Source organism: Petaurus breviceps, unplaced genomic scaffold, assembly GCF_028583685.1.
Source record: "Petaurus breviceps papuanus isolate PSGF00001 unplaced genomic scaffold, PetGlider_PUasm1.0 129, whole genome shotgun sequence".
In the NCBI taxonomy this organism is placed as follows: domain Eukaryota; kingdom Metazoa; phylum Chordata; class Mammalia; order Diprotodontia; family Petauridae; genus Petaurus; species Petaurus breviceps.
The window spans coordinates 7,200,478-7,216,750 of NW_027185665.1; the positions used below are offsets into that span (position 1 = coordinate 7,200,478).

Sequence of the window (16,273 nt, forward strand, 5' to 3'; positions counted from 1 at the left end):
CAAACTTTTTTGTAATTAATATTATCTTCTGTGATGATAACTATTATAATAAAAATGCAATGAGAAATGCAAGAAACAATGTATGTTTTCTTACTTTGCATCAGAAAGAACTAAAACTGGCTTCAGATAAAAAAAAAATAGCCATTTATCTGGTGGTTTTCCATAGAATAGCCATTCCTGGATATGGTGGATGGTTTTTCAAGAAGTGATTAAACACAAATTAAAAGGTTCTTTGATCTCTGTATGACAGGCTGAGTTAAGGGAATCACATACCAAAATGTATGTTGACAGGGTCTGTGTAAGGTTCTCAGGTTTAGTCTAACCTACTTAAATGAAACCCAGCAGGAGCTTTGTCCAGGGCTTGACTCTCTCTGCACCCTTATTGTCCTGAACAGTGGGTCACTGGCTTGTTTGTTGGGGGTAGCAGATGGTTTCATTTGTTGTGTACTTCCACTCTTCACCAAATTTTAGGTAGTTAGCTTGGCCAGAGATGAGAGGAAAGGAATACACGGTTGCACCTGTTGCTTTTACTGCAAAGACCCTAAGTCCAAAAGGAAAGACAGAGCAAGAAAAACCCGTTAAATTTTCCTTTAGATACTCAACACAACAGACAAGTAAGATGCCTATTGTATGAGATTATAGATTGTTTCCAATTAGCTGCCCTGTTAGTTCTGATGTTACCTTTTGTAATTATAATCACATTTTTTAAGTTAATCGTTGCAGATGTATTTGAAAGAAAGACAGATGGCCTAAGTATTTTTCAAACACGTGAAGGAGCCTAATGGAGATTAAAGATAAGACTTATTCAGTTATAGAAGGCAGAACTACATTCAAGGGGTATAATTAAAGGGAAACAGATTTAAGCTCAATACAAGGAATAAATATTTTAATTAGACTTCCCATAAAGGTAGTGAGTCCCCCATCACTGGGAAGTGTTTAAACTCATGTTGGATAACCATTCGTCAGGGATGTTATATAAGTGATTCTTACATTGGAGAGGAGTTGAGAATGGAAAACTGTTCTTTCTAACACCAAAGATTCTGTTTCTGCATCATGTAACAAAATCTGGTCATCTTAATACAAAGTAACAGCTATGTGTAATATCATTTTTCTCCCTACCTTTTATAACCTCTTAATTTAACTATAGTTTATTGAAATGTTTCCTTGCAAGTCTCACTTTGGCCTGGATGAAACCGCTTTTGGTACACTGATAGCGTACAGGTCCCCAGACTGAAATGTCCCTAATAATCTGGGATATAACACTCAATAGCCTCAAAAAGAGGATCCAAGAGGACATAAGATAGGACCAAATACATCTCAGACTTTCCCTCACGAAGAACACAGAATTTGGTCTTGAAACAAAGTCAGAATGAGGAATTGAAAAAAAAAGAAACACATGGAAGAGCTATCACAATTAGCGGCTGCTGCCCTTCACTCTCAAAGAGGACCGACTACGGCATGTCTGACTGTGGTCGACTTGAACAATAAGAGCCCAGAAGGCTCTATCACCAGCCGGTCACATGAACGTTGGGGGTGGAGACGTCTCTCAATCGGTACATCTAATATTTCTTTTGAGCTACTGCAGTTCTGCTCTGCTGACAGAACAGCACCTTCTTTGGTACAGCTGGGCCATCCTGTGCTAGTGTCTCCCATGTCACACAGTCAACTGCAAAGTTCTTCAGGGAGACCTTGAGGACTTCCTTGTATTGCTTTTTCTGAAAGCACCTGCCATGCATGAGATGTCCGTAAAATAGTCTTTTAGGCAAACATATGTTTTTTTGAACAATGTGGCCAGCCCACTGGAGCTGCGCTCTCTGCAGCAGAGTTTGAATGCTTGGCAGTTCAGCTCAAGAAAGGACCTCAGTGTCTGGTACTAGATACATGGTTTTTCTGGCTCCACGGCAAGGGAGTGTCATGAAGCTGGCTTAGGTTTTGCAATCCAAACTAATCTACTCAACAAGCTTGTATGCCTAACAAAAGGAGTGAACAACAGACTCATGACAATGTGATTGCCACTTGCAGCAAAGTGACCCACCACCATCAAAAGAGTGTGTATGCTCCTACCATGACAAACCCTGATGAAGTATAAGAAAATTTTTATGAAGAACTGGAGACCTTTGTCATCAATGTGCTGAAAAGGGACAAGCTTATAATTCTGGATAACTTTAATGTAAGAGTAGGTACAGACTACCAAACATGACAGGGAGTCCTTTGGAGGAATGGAGTCAGAAATAGCCATAGTAATAGTTGTTTACTACTGAAGACTCATGACCTCATCACCAACACTATCTTCCATTTACCAAAACACTATCACAGAAACAAGAATGCTAAAGAAACAAACCAAGAAGAAAAGAATGAATCTGTAATGACATCTGTAATCAAAACCACATCTACAAAAAAATACACAGAAATTCAACTAGAATTCCTAGAAGAGATTAAGTAAGAAGTGTGCTTTTTTAAGTCAAAAAAAGATTTTATAAATGAAATAAAAGTACTAGCAGAAATGGGGGGGAGGGAATGGGAATGCTTAGGGGAAAAATGAGAGTACTCAAGGAAAAATGAAAAGAAATGGGAGCTATTGAAGAAAGATGAGGAAACTAAATTAATAGCTTGGAACAAGCAGTATAAAATGTTATCTTATGACAGACTCCATGAAAATTAGAATGGACAAAAGAGAAGTTAATGACTATGTGAGACAATAAGAAATAGTAAAACAAAGTCAAAGCACTGACAAAAAAAGAAGAAAGCATAAGGTATTTCATATCTAAAACAAGTGACCTGGAAAACAGATTAAGGATGAATAATTTTAAGAATCACTGTAATACTTGAAAGTCATGAGAAAGAAAAAAAAAACCTTAACATCTTATTTCAAGAAATCCTTAATTTAAAAAAAAATTGACCAGGTTTCTAAGATGTAAGTGCAAAGTAAAAACATTAAGAATCCATTATAACCTTGTGAAAGAAACCCCCAAATGAAAATACCCAGGAATATTATATAAAAAATTCAGCATTTCTGGGTCAAAGAAAAAATAATCCAAGAAGTCAGAAAGAAAGAATTTAAATGCAAGGGAACAGAAGTTAAGATCATAGAAGACTTAGCAAACATCACCATAATGGAGCAGAATGCTTGAAATACAATATTCCAGAAGGCAAAAGACACAGGCTTACAACCAACTTACCCAGAAAAAAAAAACTGAATATAACCCTATAGACAGAAAAAGAAGATGAGCTTTAATGAAACACAGGACTTCCCAGCATTCTCCAAGAAAAGAGCAGTGCTGCATTGAAATTGTAAAAAAAAACAAACAAAAGAGGCAAGAAAAAACGTAAGAAAGGTCAACAGGAACAAAACAAAGATGAATTCTTTAAAGTCTGATATAGGGAGATGACACAAGTTCTCTCAGAACACTATCATCAGGGGTCAAAGAGAGAATCTAATATAAAAGAGACATTGGGAATTTTTTTAATGCTTTGAAAATCTTAAGAGAAGAAAGGACACAGAAAGGAAAAGGAATATACTAAGGGGAGGGGGGGGAAAGGAGAATAAAATAACTTGCATAATTTGGATGCACAGATAGAAGCCTATACAAAAAGGAAAAGATGAGGGGAGCTGGTGACACTTGAACTTCATTTTCATTTGAACTGGTCAAAAAAGAAAAGAATAAACACACACAGTTGAAAGCTGAAATACACTTCACTAAACAGGAAAACAGGAGAGAAGAAGGAAGAGAAATTAAGAGATAGATTTGCCCCTGAAACAAAACAAACTCTAATCAAGAGGGACTTAAAAGGGGGGGGAAAGTATGAGAACATGCAGTATATAGCTCTGAGTAGGGAAAGTAAAGAGTAGAAAGGGGTCAGAAGAAGACTGCATCAAATTTAAAGTACTGATCCTCACATTCCTTCTCTCTTACCACCCTTTTTTTTTTAAAGGGGACAAGACAGGATGGGAAAACTCTAATCAAAACAATTCCAGAGGACTCACGATGAAACATACTACCCAACTTGTAACAGAGCAACTTCGTTAATTTAAACTATGTTATTAAAAACAAAAACCTTTTTGTCTTTGCATTTTTACTAGCATCAATTCATTTTGGCCTCATACTCTTATTATCAGGCCATACCAATTTTTGTATTTGATCTATAGTCATTCATCCCCTCCTTTTTTGCACATATTCTTAGAAAATATGAACTCATAAGAAAACTCAATATGGAACTTTCCCCATACATCCTGAGTCTAAGACTTTAGAGTCTATCCATAGGACCAATTTTTCATCCAAGTTTTAAAATCAATTTTGGTAAAGTCTAAGATTCATTTCTAAAAATGTCCAAAATTCACTTTCTACACTATTATGGACATCAAGCTAAGGTGGCAACTTTCTCTCAAGATTCCGCTCATCAAACAGTTCTTTTCCACCTTGGTCAGAATTAATTCAAAGACTCACTTCAAAAGGAATAAAAATGGGGATCATAGGCCAAAGCTGAAAAGCTTAGGATATCAATAAAATATCACTAATTCATAGTCTGAGCATTTGTCATCTGTGATTATTTGAACCAAGGATAAGCAGAAGCTCACCTTTGCACTACTTAAAGGAAAAGGTTTACTAATCAAATTAATAACAAATATTTTAGGTAGCAATATTCCAAGCATTAGCAATAATGGTAAACAATTACTCTAACTACATAAGATGCTTGCCTGCCAAGTAAAATAAATTCTAACAATTAAAAAGCAGGATTACCATTGAAAGTACCTATCATTTCACTTGCAGTTAAATTGCTCTTAACAGAACAAATATGTGCTTTGATAGGAGGTACCAATAGACTTTTGTATTTGAAGTTTAAGAGTCTGTCTTTTACATTTCTCTTTATTAAATTCTTAACTTAATTCCATATTTTAGTTTTGTTTTTAATTACATCCTTTTATTTATACCTTTAAAGTAGCTCTATTGGTAGTACCTCTTCCCTCCTAAAAAAACTCTATTTTTGTTTTTAAAAGAGGGCAGGAAATTTTTAAAAGACCCTATGGTTTTCTCTATTTCAAACTAAGCACACTCTTGATCAAATCACTTACTTTAACAGGTAAAAGAGGAAAAACTTCTCATTTTATTATCATTTTATATTTCCTGTGTCCTTTTGATGTGCATAAAAGCAACTTACCAATTTGCTACACCTGAAAATACATGTTAACTTTTAATTCAATTTCAAATTAAACATTAAAAATAAGTATGAATTTTAGTCCAAAAATAAATTTTAGGATGTTTAAGTTAGATGGCAGATTTAGTGATATGTATCTTTAAAGTGAATATTTATACCTTTCAGTGGGTCTCAGTTTCCTTATCTGTAAAATGAAATGGTGGAAGAACAAACATTACATATAGTGGAGAAAAGGTAGAGGTCTTTCCAATAACATCAGGCCTTTCCAATAAACATGTCTAATATCATCAATACTATTTATTAGTCCTACGAATGGGACATTTCATAGCAATAACATAAGGATGGGAAGTTGCGGGAACAAAACAAGCAAAGTGGAAAAATTGTTACTTTTTGCTGATAGATGATAGATGATGATTTACTTAGGAAACCCTAGAGCCAACAAAAAGCGTTTATTGAAATGATTAAGAAATACAGCAAAGTTTCAGGATATAAGATAAATTTGCATAAATCATCAGCATTCCTATATAGTAACAACAAAGCCCAGAATAAAGAATTAAAAAGAAAAGTTCCATTCAAAATAAATAGTGAAGATATGAAATATTTAGGATTGTATCTACAAAGATACATGCAAAAGTATGCAAATCAAATTATAAAATACTCTGCAAAAGTAGACCTAAACAGAGAAATAATAATTATTCATAGGGAAGTAGAGTCAATATAAAGAAAATGACAATATTATTTATTCATTGACTTACCAGTCAAACCACCAAAAGATAATTTTATAGAGCTAGAAAAATAACAATGAAATTCATTTGAAAAAAAAAGTCAAAAATACCATGGGTAATAATGAAAAAAAAAGTAGAAAGGAAGGAGATATTTAATTATTAGATTTCAAAATATGCTACAAAGAAGTAATTATTAAAAATTATTTGGCACTTCACTAAAGAAATAAAGAGGTTGATCAATGGAACAGATTTAGGTATTTAATCAAGCAAATACAGTAGCAGAGTATTAAAAAAAAAGATCTAAGTTACTGGAGTAAGAATTCACTATTTCACAAAAAGTACCAGAGAAAATGTCAAACAGAAATCTGGTACAGATCAATGCCTTATGCCACATTGTAAGATAAACTCTAAATGGATACATGACTTAGAAATAAAAGGTGATATAAGCAAACTAGAAGAACAAGGAATTACCTGTCAGATTAATAGATAGAGAAAGAGTTCATGACTAAACAAATGATAGAGATCATAAAAAATGAAATGGATTATTTTGTTATATGAAATTGAAAAGATTTTTTTCATAAACAAATTCAATGCAATTGGGGGAAAATCTTTGCAGTGAGTTTCTCTGATAAAAGATATCCTATCTAAGATATAAACTCGTTCAAATTATAAGACACAGAGCCACTCCCCAATTGATAAATGGTGAAAAGTTATGGAGAGGTAATTTTTAAAGGAAGCAATCTAAGCTATAAAGAATCATATCTTTTAATATCTCCACATCACTAGTAATTAGAGAAATGCAAATTAAAACAACTCTGTGCATCAGATTGGCAAAGATGACAAAAGAGGAAGATTACAAGAGTTGAAGGGGCTGCGGAAAAACAAGCACAATAACTGTTAGTGAAGCTGTGAACTGGTCTAGTCATTCTGTAAAGCAATGCATTACTTAACTGTGACCAAGGCATTGAACTGTGATCCTATGGGGAGCCTGTATATCAAAGAGATCAAAGAACAAAGAAAAAGATCCCTGTACACAAAAATTTTGTAGCAGCAATTTTTGTAGTAGCCAAAAAATAGAAACCAAGAGGATATTTACCTATTGCGGAAAAGATAAAAACACGTGGCAAATGAATATTATAGAATATTATGTCATAAAAAATGATTAAATGAGTAGTTTCAGGATAAACTAGGAAGAACTCTATGATCTGAATCAAAGGGAAATGAATAGAACTAACAGAATAATTTATATAATGATAATAAAGTCATAGAGAAAAGCAACTTTGAAAAAGTTTACATCAGGAGGGGCAGAGCCAAGATGGCAGCATAGAAGTAGGGAAAATTCCCTGTGCTCCTCCTATAACCACCTCAAATACCTATAAAAAATGACTCTAAACAAACTTTAGGGCTACAGATACTACAAAGTGACAGAGAGAAACAAATCTCCGGCTGAAGAAAGCCTGGCAGACAAACAGGAAGGGTTCATCTCAGCGTGCTGGGAGCCTAGCCCAGCCCTGTGTGAGTCCATGGTTTTAGCCTCAGGGTGGCCCGATCAGCTGCAGCTAGAAGGACATCAGGAGAGTAGATCACCAGAAGTTGTGGCGGTTTCCAGAATTATCAAGCCATAAATGCCAAAGGCAAAGTAAGAGGTCGGAGTAGACTTTGGGAACAGGAAGTCCGGGAGTGTGGTCCAGCCTCTGCCCCCAGAAGGGAGAAGCAGCTGAGGCACAGTGACCACCACCAGGTGGCTGCGTCAGAGTTCCTGTCCTACAGGTTGTAGGGGGACCAAATACCATGTATACTAATATTGGAGAATGAAGATAATAGTAGTATCATGGCAGATAAGGTCTAAGTCACCTATAAGCATACTCATGGAACAGCAAAATATTTTTTACTGTGTATGTGTGTGTATATACATATATACAAATATTACAATTTAGTATAATATGTAATGAAATGCTAATTGATATGCTCTCTTAGACTTAGACTAAAGTGCTTGCTAGGCCTAGAGGTAATTTTAAAAGATTAAATATTAACATTTTATGAAATTGGTGATGTGCTGAAAGAACTTTTAAAAGTTTGATGGGGAAAAAAATGGAAAACAGAAAAATAGAAATTCATCATTTTGAAGAAATATTTAATATTCAGTTGTAAAATTGGCTTCCAGAGAGAATGTAATTAGAAATTTGTTTTCTTTTCCTTTACTAAAATAGATCTGATTTCATTGACTCCAATGCACATCACAACCCAATCATATGACTTCATGTACAATAAATGTAGTAAGTACCAACATTCAACCTCAATAATCAACATTCAACTATATTATGTTGCATTAAAATGTGTTAAAATCTGAATAGTATAAATAGATAGTGTTATTTAGCTGATCTTTTCTTATCCAAAAGAAAAAAAATATATAGCAAGATGAATTATCTGAAATGGAATATTTTATTTGCAAAACAACAAAAGTCACATTAGTTTACCTCTCTTAATTTCTCTTCTCATAAAAACCACATGAGAAATAAGTCTAAAACTTTGCTAATCTATAATAATCCAATGGTGTCAACATGGTATAACGCTGCATTTTTTTCAATAGCTAACACCCTTTAAACACAAAAATAAAGAAGCCAATTTAGAGTTGTAGATTAAAAGGCACATGAATTCAGCAGTAATTTTCCAATAGCTAGTTAAAACAAAGTAAAAAAATAAAAATATTTAGTCATTCAGGAGTTGCAAATATGTGAATGCATTTGTTCTTGAAAGTGAACTACAGTTCAATAGATATAGGATACTTTTTGTGAATGCTGCTGTTATAAAAGCATTACTTCTTTCTATATATAGAAGACCCAATTTTTTTTCCTTCAGATATGACTTGTACTTTAGTAAAGGGTAAAAATCCCATATCTTTTAGTCAGAAGGAATATATAAACGTTTCATGAGTTGAGCCTTCAGAAAAATGTAATGCGTGCAAATCAATAGTTAGTTTCAGTCTAAAAGTCCTTCAGCTATATCATAATATTCCAGAGATATTGACATTCAGCATATGAAAAAAAGTTTAAATTTTATTCTGCCATCACTTATTTTTAAAATCTAGACAGTCATTCAAAAATGTTAAGCATGTATGAAACATAAACATGAAATATTTGTTAGAAGTGGAAAAATATTTATATTTGAAGATTTTTCTTGGGACTATAATCCTATAAAATTGTGTATTACAGAGCAACCATACAATCTGACCAAGAAAAAAAAATTGTTTTGCAGAAGTTATAGTATAAATTAAAATAATTAGCAAGTAAAAATAGCTCTCAAGTACATTACACTTAGCATTTTAAACTGCATTTTTACAGATGAGGAAACTGAGTGAGGTCAAATAACTTACCAAGGACACACAACAAAGAAAGTGGCAGGGCTGAGGTCCAAACCCAGACTTCCTGTTTCCTAGTTAAAGTGATCATGCCATACCACCCTTGCTTTTCATGAATTTAAGTTAAGTGTATGTATGTATGTGTGTGTATATATATCTAAAATAAAGGTAATGCTCAATTCATTTTGTGATCTAGTATAATAAAACTTTCCCAAATTAATTTTTTAAATAAATCAAAGCTTCTGGGCATGGTAGCAGATATCTGTACCCCAAAAAGCTGATATGGATAGATCTCTCTGAGCTCAGAAGTTCTGGGATGCAGGAAGGTCCGTGCTGATTAGAAAGCTATATAAAAGTCTAGCACCACAATGTGGCCCCCAAGGTGAGGCCCCTGGGACAGAAAGTCACCAACCTGCCTAAGGAGGATTCAAATGACCCAGGTCAGCAAAACATAGAAGGTCAAAACCTTTGAGTCAATCAGTATAGGAAATGAGCTGGGAGTAATCACTGAATTTCCAGCCTGACCAAGGGAGGACTTGGCCCAGATTCCCAATACCTTCAAAAAAAAATAAATTAAAGCTGAGTTAAATAAGACCAAGAATGTTTATAGTATTGTTTTGATTATAAGATCACATAATCATGTAATTCCTCTCAACTTCAGGTTCCTCATCAATAAAATGATAGATTTTGTTAGACAGACCCTTAAATCCAACACTGCTGGGATTGTATTACATATGCAAATCAATTTTTAAAAAAACTTTACAAATTTGAGAATGTTGAGGTACCAAAATATACATTAGACGTATATTTGTTAGACTTATTTTTTTCCAAGCACTGCAATAAACAGTATAAATTGTATGTAATCATTTGTACCCAATTCCTCCCTCATCGTGCACTTGTTTCTATTTTTGCTACAAATGATAATTTACTAACTTCCAGTACAATCTGCTAAGAACTTAATGCTAAATTCATGAAGCTACATAATCTTCAGTATTATTCCATGTGGATTTTTAATAAAATTTTAAATGACATTAAAAATTAAATAAAAAGGACACATGCAAAAGTAAAAGCTCACATAAACAAAAAGAGTAGCTGAATAGCAAACACAAGGAAATAGAAAGAATTCTATCGTTACTGTTGCTGCAAAGGCCATTTACTTGTAAGAACACATTTTTATTTTAAAAGGATGACAATACCTGAGGTAATTCCATTAAGAGAAAAAGCGTGTCAAGTATCGCTACAGTATCGCCAAAAAATGTTTTCCTAAAATAGGAACATTTTGCTTCTTTGTATTTTGTGTGAACATTTAACGTTTTCTATCTATACCAAGTACACTATCTTAATTCCTAAAAGTATTGGTGTGAAAGTGATCATTTTTATTATAACTAAATAAAAGTGTTTGGTAAACCTTAAGTTGCCCAATGCACATTGGCATTACTTTGTTGAGCCTATCAATAGATATTAGCTTTAAAAAGGGACATACAGAAAAAAAGCTGTACCATATTTTTTAAATGACAAGGTGAGGATTTAAACTGTCTCAATCAAGACTCAATTTTTACTTCCTCCAGTTTTCCAGCTGTTCTCTTCAGTTAAGACTATTCATTTCAAATAAATTTAATTGGATCCAATTGATCTTAGACTACATTTATACAGCATTATCCATGTTTCTCTACCTTCATAAGGCAATCATTTAGTAAGGAAAGGTTTAAAGCTCAGATTCTCTTTATCCTACATAACATTTCAGTAGGTAACATTTACATTTCAAATACTCACTTTTTTTTTTTTTGCTTTTTGGAGGGCAATTGGGGGTAAGTGACTTGCCCAAGGTCACACGACTAGTTTTTGTGTTAAGTGTCTGAAGCCACATTTGAACTCAGGTCCTCCTGAATCCAGGGCTGATACTTTATTCGCTGTGCCACCTAGCCGCCCCTCACTTATTGTTTAAAAAAAAAGGGGGGGGGTATTTTTTTTCTTTTAAATGGCTATTCTGAGTTTAATATAGCGTACAAAAAAGTAACTGCATTTACAAATTAAATAACTTGACAAAACTAAAATTAAAATGCCAAATTACAATGAAGAAACTAAAATAATAGGGTAGAGTATCCTAAAAAACCATTTCAGGTTAGGATTTTGTAACCATATAACAAAATGGACAAAACCACTATGATAAAATTACTACTCATATATTTTATAAAGAAAAATTCATAGATCCATTCTTGTGTGACACATGAGACAATAGGATACATTTTCCCCAAAAGGGGAAGAATGAGCTATCATTGCCCATTTTCCCTTAAAGTTTCAGTGCAAAACAACACAGCAGGCCCCAAAATAAGATTATTATGTCTCATATAATTTCCTCACATTGTGCCCACTATATTTTTCATAATGTAATTTATATAAGCTTCCAGTCAATAAAAAGAAATATGGTTTTCTTTCAAACACTCACAAAAATCTATACACAACTCAATCACATCACACAATCTCAAGGCAACCTGAGCCACCTGTAGACTATAGCATGTGAGTTGCTTTGACAATATATTAAGGAGTCTCTTTTAGTTATTTAAATTTTTTGGACTCTAGTACCCCTCATGTAAACTGGCATGAAAAGAACAAATCAATCAAAGAAAACCGAACGACATATCTTTAATGTATATCTGATTTATTTTCTTAAGGACTTACATGATGTATATTTTCAAATGAATTAGCTTTCACAAAATAGACTCCTTTTTATATTCTTGGCTTTGTTATTATTAAAATTTAAAATGTGTTGGTATAGGCTAATACTACCACATAGCACTAATAAAGTATATACCCAAACTTTTATGTGTTGATTTACTTATGTTTTGGTACTAATTTTTTTTAAAAAACTCAAATCAAAATAAATAGCTCTACTCTGACCCAAACATCTTTTTAATTAACCCTGTTTTATGAAGTGAAATATTACTTTCATAAAACATTTATCTATTAGGTTAAGGAGCAAGGAAGTAGAGGAATTAAGACATGCAAAAAAATTGATAGTACCATAGAGAAAGTCATATAAGAACTGTAAAGAAAATTTTAAAAGGAGATTAATTTTACTTAGTAACCACTTAATCAAATTCCACAAATACAAATTGCTAAATTAATTGTTAGAATTTCTGAAAGTTTCTATTTAATTTGGAATTAGACTGTTTTTCACCAAATGATTATAATATCTAAACATTTTAAAGTTAATGTAAGAAGCAAAAAATTTATAGTCGTCACAACCCACAAACTATCCTCACTTTTATTTGCAAAACTTGTAAATATGGCTAAAAATAAAACCATCCCAAGTTAGGCAACTAAGTCCACATTTGCTGTATGTGGGTCAAGCATTAAAGCTCTGTAATGAACTAGATTTTAGGTTTGCAATTGTCAAGGGAAATCATTAGGCTGCTTCAACTCTATTCCCAATGGAAAAATTTTAAATCCACTCAGGTGATAAAGGCTGTTAGGAGGTAAGATAATAATGGATTATAATAAGAACAGATGACTTCAACAGGTTACATTTTGACATTAACTAATGATTATATTTGTATATGTATATACAAATGTGTATACATTTGTGTATACATATAGTTACTGACACAGTGAAGTACGTAGATCACAATTTTACTTTCATATATAATTTCAACTCGCCCAATTCATAAATATATTTCTAAATCTTAAAAATGACAATAATCTCCATTTATTTTGAAGCTATTTGAAGCCAGTGACTGTTTTTTGCCTTTCTCTGTGTGCCTGATGTCACTACAATACCCAGCATACAAGTAAGCACTTATTAAATACTCGTTGACTGTCTTAAATTTTATTGTGTACATAATTCCAAGCTACATATTTCATTTTAAAATTACTGCTACAAAACTAATAATTGTTTTATAAGACTTTAACATCAAAGAATCTTGCTTATATTATTAGAAACAATTTTTTTAAGTTTTTATCAAAACATTTATAAATCTTTCCATACCAAATAGAATGTTTATATCATGTAACTCTATTGCTTTAAGCGTTCAAAGATTTTGCTGGAGAATAGCACAATCAACACTAGCCATTAGTCATTTCTCTATTAAGCAATTGCAGATTGGACTTTGGTTCGCCAATAACGCTGCTGTGCATAGAGCATACTGCTATTTGTGCTGCAGCTATTTTGCCTGATGGTTTCAAAATGACACCATCATTCCAAACAAAGAAACTTCCCCAAATGCATCACACCACATAAAGTTATTTGATGTAGTTTCCTAGTTTTACATAGTTATACAGTCTTGTGAAAGTATCGCTAAAGTATTTCTGCTGCCTTCTTTACCTATAATCACATCAATTCAATTCATCACACTACTGCTGTTCATGCAACCACTATCAGATAACCTCCACATATGCCCTGCCTAGAGACGAATTAAAGCAAACTACTTCTCTGATGGTGGAAAAAATATTAAGCAATGTGAATAGTATTCTTGTTATTTGACATTAAGGAATAATGATGAAACTTTTCAAACTACATGATATAATATCAGAGGCAATAATAAAGAAAAAATAAATACTACTATCCAAAAGGCTTTCTCAATTAGACTTGAAGTTGGGCCACACATTGGCATCACAATCCATTTCAGAAAGTGGAATATAGTTCCACAATGGTTTTTCTCTTTACCCAGTCTTCTATTTTTTTTTTTTGGCTACTCAATACTTAAATCCTATAGGAACAATGGATCTTCACCCAAAGTAACCTTTTACAATTACAGTGAAGTGAGGTGAAAGGCATGCATCAAGTCCCACATCTTTTTCCTCCAGTACATATTATATATGTGTGTATGTCTTTCCAACATGGTACCTACACTATTACAGGTAGACAGGTGGTACAGTGGATAGAGTGCTGGGCCTGGAGTTAGGAACTCATTTTTCTGAGTTCAAATTGGATCTCAGACACCTATCAGCTATGTGACCTTGGGTAAGTCACTTAACCCTGTTTGCCTCCATTCCTCATCTGTAAAGTGAGCTGGAGAAGTCTATGACAAACCATTCCAGCATCTTTACTAAAAAAACCAAAACCCTAAATGGGCTCGTGAAGAACCAGACGTGGCCGGAAAGACTGAACAGCAGCAGCAGCAGCGACTCACACTGTAATTTCTTGTTGGCTTTTCCACCTGCAGCCTCCCAGCACCGACGTCATCCTCTACGTCACTATCTCAGAGTATCGAACCATCGCACTGGCCTTTAGAAAGCTAAAGCCTTCGCAGCTCTCTACCAGCCAATCACAGCCTCACTGTCTGCGCTGTCCTCCACTGGGCCCGAGCCAATTCTGCTGCACTTACTGAAGAAGGAGAAGGGGCGCTTCCATTCTCCCTCACCCTGAGGAATCCCAAATTCACACAGTTTCATTACTGTCTGAAGTCTTCCTGTAGCCTTTACCTATCTCACAGTTTCTAGGAAATGGCCTAAGATGATTTCCATGACACACCTAAGGCCTAGAAAATGAACAGCAAAGTAAGAAGGAGGTGACTGGCAAGCGGCGGGAAGGATGCAGAAGGCAGAGGAGACGCAAGGGTGAAACACTGAGAAAATCCATTTACTCCCAAATAAAACGAGATCACTTATTTTTCCTATTTAATATCAACCACTCTGAAAATGCATCAGCACAATACCTTTATAACGCTTCTGCGCTCATAAATATAGCCTTCTTCTGAAACGTGCACTAGAAATTTACCAGAACGCTATCTCAACAAAGGTATCTTAAGGTTTCTATGTCAAAGGGAGATACATGTGTGGACGTGCACATGCGCGCGCACACACTCATAACATTTCAGAGCCAGAAGTTGCCTCATCGTTAATCCAGATAATTATGGAACATGATTTCACTTGTGTTTATAATGACATTTTTACAGAACTTGAACTGACCATGTTAAACTTGTCTAACTTGTTAGATTTTAAAAGAAATTGCTTATTCCATCCTTAGTCTACACTTGTTAGGTCCTAAACTGCCAGTGCTAAATACCTAATTACCTGATTAACTCATCTTGTATTCTCCCTTTCTCTTTGTGTGCATCATTAGATAAGAGAAGCTCTTACTTACAAAATTATAATTCCTCTCATTTTGAACTATAACCAGATGATTTTTTAAAAAGAATTGCATATATCTTGATAAAAATTGTATCACTGTCACAAATACCTGCTGTGATGTCATCATCGACAAGATCATGTTCTTCTTCTTGCACTTTAGTTTCAGTCCCCAAGGCATCTGGACTGGCAGTCGCAGTCTGAATGGATTCTGCGGTCACTCCAGCTAAAATAAGTGAAATAATAAAAACTGAGTCTAATCAAATGGAACAAAAATGGTGGTGGTGGCGGGGGGGGGGGGATTTCAAAATCATGTGAATTTGTTTACAGCAATCAAACCATCAGAAAGAAAGATTAATATCCATTCAAAGATACACAAGTCAATAAAAAGGCTGCATGTATGCATATGTACATTTTAAGAAGAGTAAACTAATTTCTACTAGAGTTAACCATCATAAAAGAATGGAAAGATAAAGTATTATTGTATCAGTTTTGGAGATGAGGAAACTGAGGTTGATGCTAAATGACTAATTTATCTTTACAGTTAATAAATATCAAAGCCTGGACAGAAATACACTACTAGCTACAGTGTTAATTCCTTTCTTTTTCTAAAGTAAACAAATGCTAAGATAAAACAGAGTTAGAAATACAATAAGACATAAAGCCATACATTCTTACTATTTAGCAATTAGTTGTTTTACTGCAGATCAGCTAAAGACAGTTTTCTACAAAGGGGCCAAAATATAATTACTATCTTAATCAAGTAAGAAGTATTTTTTTAGTACCTACAATCCTCAGCCCCTTTAACTGGACCCTTTGACTGGAAGGTAGGGCCATGGGATCCAGAGCTGCTTTGTAAATAAAGGGGTGGTTCGCTCAGCAAGGCTGCTCTCCCCATTTTCCAAAAGCTACCGGTACCTGGCTTTTGGACTTCTGTGGAACTCTCCATCATGCACCTTCACTGAGTACC

General features: G+C 34.0%; 1 protein-coding gene across 4 annotated transcripts in view; it reads right to left on the reverse strand.

The window, feature by feature from the left end:
- Positions 1-16,273, reverse strand: part of LOC138173247 (WD repeat-containing protein 7) — a 494,247-nt gene that overhangs the window by 265,404 nt on the left and 212,570 nt on the right. For all 4 annotated transcript variants that reach the window (XM_069103220.1, XM_069103240.1, XM_069103213.1 and 1 more), the window contains one exon: positions 15,416-15,529. In XM_069103220.1, the coding sequence (XP_068959321.1) occupies positions 15,416-15,529 (114 nt within the window). The remainder of the gene's footprint in view (positions 1-15,415; positions 15,530-16,273) is intronic.